At 52.6% G+C, this 2,980-nt stretch overlaps 1 protein-coding gene across 1 annotated transcript; it reads left to right on the top strand.

The window, feature by feature from the left end:
• Positions 1 to 1,935: 1,935 nt before the first annotated feature.
• Positions 1,936 to 2,165, top strand: PMZ80_011166 (uncharacterized protein; the record flags this gene model as incomplete). The annotated part of the gene is made up of 1 exon (XM_064879554.1): positions 1,936 to 2,165. A coding segment is annotated over one exon (230 nt), but the record flags the coding sequence as incomplete, so codon positions are not given.
• Between the last annotated feature and the right edge of the window lie 815 nt (positions 2,166 to 2,980).

Genomic DNA, 2,980 nt, shown 5'->3' with positions numbered 1-2,980 from the left:
GGGAGAACGAACGTCCAATACCCGTTGCACTTAGGCTTCCACTCACAGACTTGCTCCCGCCGACATTCACAACAATAACGGAATGGTGAGCGGCATTGGCTACACACAACTTTTGTGTCCTTCTCGACTTCGGCAGTCCCCTGACGAGAACACACAGTACAGTGGACTGGAACTCGGCACCAAACCGGATAGTACCTTACTCCTGTACTGCGCGCCTGTGAGACCATGGCCGTACTGTCTGCAGACTCGGTTGAAAGGAACATGTTATATGGCGGTCTGTGGCAACATTGGACGCGGTCTTGACCTGTGACACGTTGCTAGAGCAGTGAGCGCGCCAACCAATCACACAGGCTAGTGTTTGGCGTCCACTCACGCGATAAGTCAAGTGGCAGGCAGGAAGGGTAGGCAGGGTCCTCCACTACTCAAAAGCCAGTCGTATCCTCATGATCTTGCGTAGTGTTCATCACGTCTGAAGCATCACCTCCAGTCATGGATCGAGAGAACCGCCTTCAAGCGGTCGAAAGCAGCATAGCATACAAGCAGCGTGAGCTTCTCTGTAAATGTGTGACAGAACACTTGCACACAGACTCGGGTGCCGATCAACAAATCGAGCCGGAGCATGAAGACATCATCGCACATGATAAGCCTCTCTACGAATATGCTTTAAAGCAATTACGCACAGACACGGGTGCCCATCAAGAAGTCGAGCCGGAGCGAGCAGGCATCATCGTACATGAGCGGAGCGAGCGTCTTTACGAACCCGTCCACATGGACTTTGATCACTCCTTTGCCGCAAGAGCCTGGCGCCTAGGACATGACGGTCCAGTATCTAGCAGAGGGAACGGAAGGTACGATATGCTCGTGACTTCCGCGAATCGAAGTGCTTACACCTGACTAGATACCAGCAAAGAGCACGCGCGCATTACGAGCCAGAAGATAGGAAGCAGCCTTCCACCTTGAAAATGGGAGAAGTGCGGGAAAGCATCGACGCAGTGCTCGCAGCGGCTGCAGAGAGGGAAGATTTGGAAAGGCGATCACCAGCCTGCCGAGTTCGCCGCTAGCCCACCCATCTGATGTCGGGTGTCTAGCTAGTAGTGGAGATACGTGCCTGAAGGCGTTGTTTCGCCGAAGCTTCACAATCGGCTACGACGCGTGCAAAGCAGATAGCAGCAACGTGCCTGACGAGCCCAACCATCCCTGTCAGCCTAAAACTTTGCGTGGCGCGTTGTTTGCCTTCACAGCTGCCACGTCAGGGTCGATCGGAGAACCTTCATTGACAGCCTCTTGTTTCTCTTGGTTAGAGGAACGCGTCGAAAATCACTCCACTAAGTCTACCTCACGCTCGACCTGAATGCTACGCGTCAAAACAGTGGCGTGCTTCTCCAGCATGGGACGACAAGTGTACAAAAGACAACATCGCATCCGAGCAGTCTACTTCACTTCTTGCCATCATACTCCGACGCAGGAGACAGCAATCTAGCACCATCAACTTCCTGGACAACCCCCGGCGACGAGCCTTGCTATCAACCATGTCCAACCAAGAGGGACCGTGGACGGTCCCAACCTGCTCCACTGAGCCACTGCATAGATTACTCGACTTCGATCGTTACCAATTGCGTTACGAAGAGGACACTGTGCCTGTTCACGTAGCTCTTCACGACACGACTACCTCTCTACGACACTGTCCCCACAACGAATACTCCCTGTATCTTCACGGTTTTTATCAGACCATCGCAGCGAGATTCCTGCTTACGATCGAGAAGACGAGCGATCTTCACCAACAGCTGGTGTGCACTTCATATAGCACACACACTCAGGGCTATTGGAAGACCTTACTCAGCCTCAATCGATCATACAACGACGGTGTCTTAAGCGACTATGACATTAATGTTGATTATGTCTACCTCATGGTGCGTGGACTCTCGTGCCTTCCAGTACCGTGGTTCTACATGACGCCCAATCATCCCTTGCTTGCCAACCTCACCCGTCCTCCTGCTCGGCTGAGCTTGCCCATGTCGCCGGATACGTCAAAGGCTCTAGTGGTTACCGAGATCAACAACGGAACAGCGTATGAAGAGAACAACAAAAATGAAGGTGGCGCAAGCGGCGAAAGTGATGAAGAAGGACGATATGAAGACGAAGGTGGCGCAAGCAGTTCGGCTTGAGAGACGTATGGTCACAACGAGTGGAGCGATCGCTTTATCGTATGTAACTCATGCCCTTGTTCAAGACAGGAAGGAATGTTATGTAGCGAACGCTTTGCGCGTGCTTGAAGCTCATTACGGGGTTCCTCCTCTGCCAAACATTGAAATGGGGAACTTCTTGACCCGGCCAGAGGTGTTTTTCCAAGGTGCAAGGTAAGAACGAAGCGACGTAGGTGGGAAGCCTTGTACAAGATGTGAAGCGCCTGTGCCCGTTCTGAACATAGACAAGGTACTATCAGAATCCTTGATGACGATGGAGATCCGTGCTCCTGTTGCCTCCGCCAGTGATTGAGCCTTTCCCACAAGGCATTGTTTCCTCTGTCGTATCTGTTCGGTGCACCCCTAACCAAGCAGACGCACGGCAGCGGCGACTGTCGGCGGCTTAGAGCTTCCGTCACCCCACCATCGAGGAAGGCCAGCACATAAAGCCTGCAATGCCCGCAAGGCTCTGAAGCGATGAGAGAAGACTGGCAGGATGGATGTCGAAAGATTGTTAAAGTCTGAGCTCCTGCCATACTAGCCGCAGCTAACTAATCAATCGGCAGATACTGCCATGAACAAGTGACAGCGCCAAAACTGCTTGGCTCTCGCCAAGGCCTCTTTCGAAAACGATGATCTCACCTATGCGATCGTTTGGTCCGCTTCTCGGCCCTGTAGGCGTCGGGATGTTTATTTTTCATGTGTCTGAGAAGAGCATCCTTCCTCGTGTACATTTTGTCTCCATCACACAGATCACACGGAAGCCGGACCAAATTGTGAATCGAGCGCTCGTGTCT

Source organism: Knufia obscura, assembly GCF_036327395.1.
Source record: "Knufia obscura strain CCFEE 5817 isolate CBS 148926 chromosome Unknown scaffold_27, whole genome shotgun sequence".
In the NCBI taxonomy this organism is placed as follows: Eukaryota; Fungi; Ascomycota; class Eurotiomycetes; order Chaetothyriales; family Trichomeriaceae; genus Knufia; species Knufia obscura.
The sequence above is the reverse complement of the archived record's forward strand: the minus strand, read 5'-3'. Positions and strand labels throughout refer to the sequence as shown.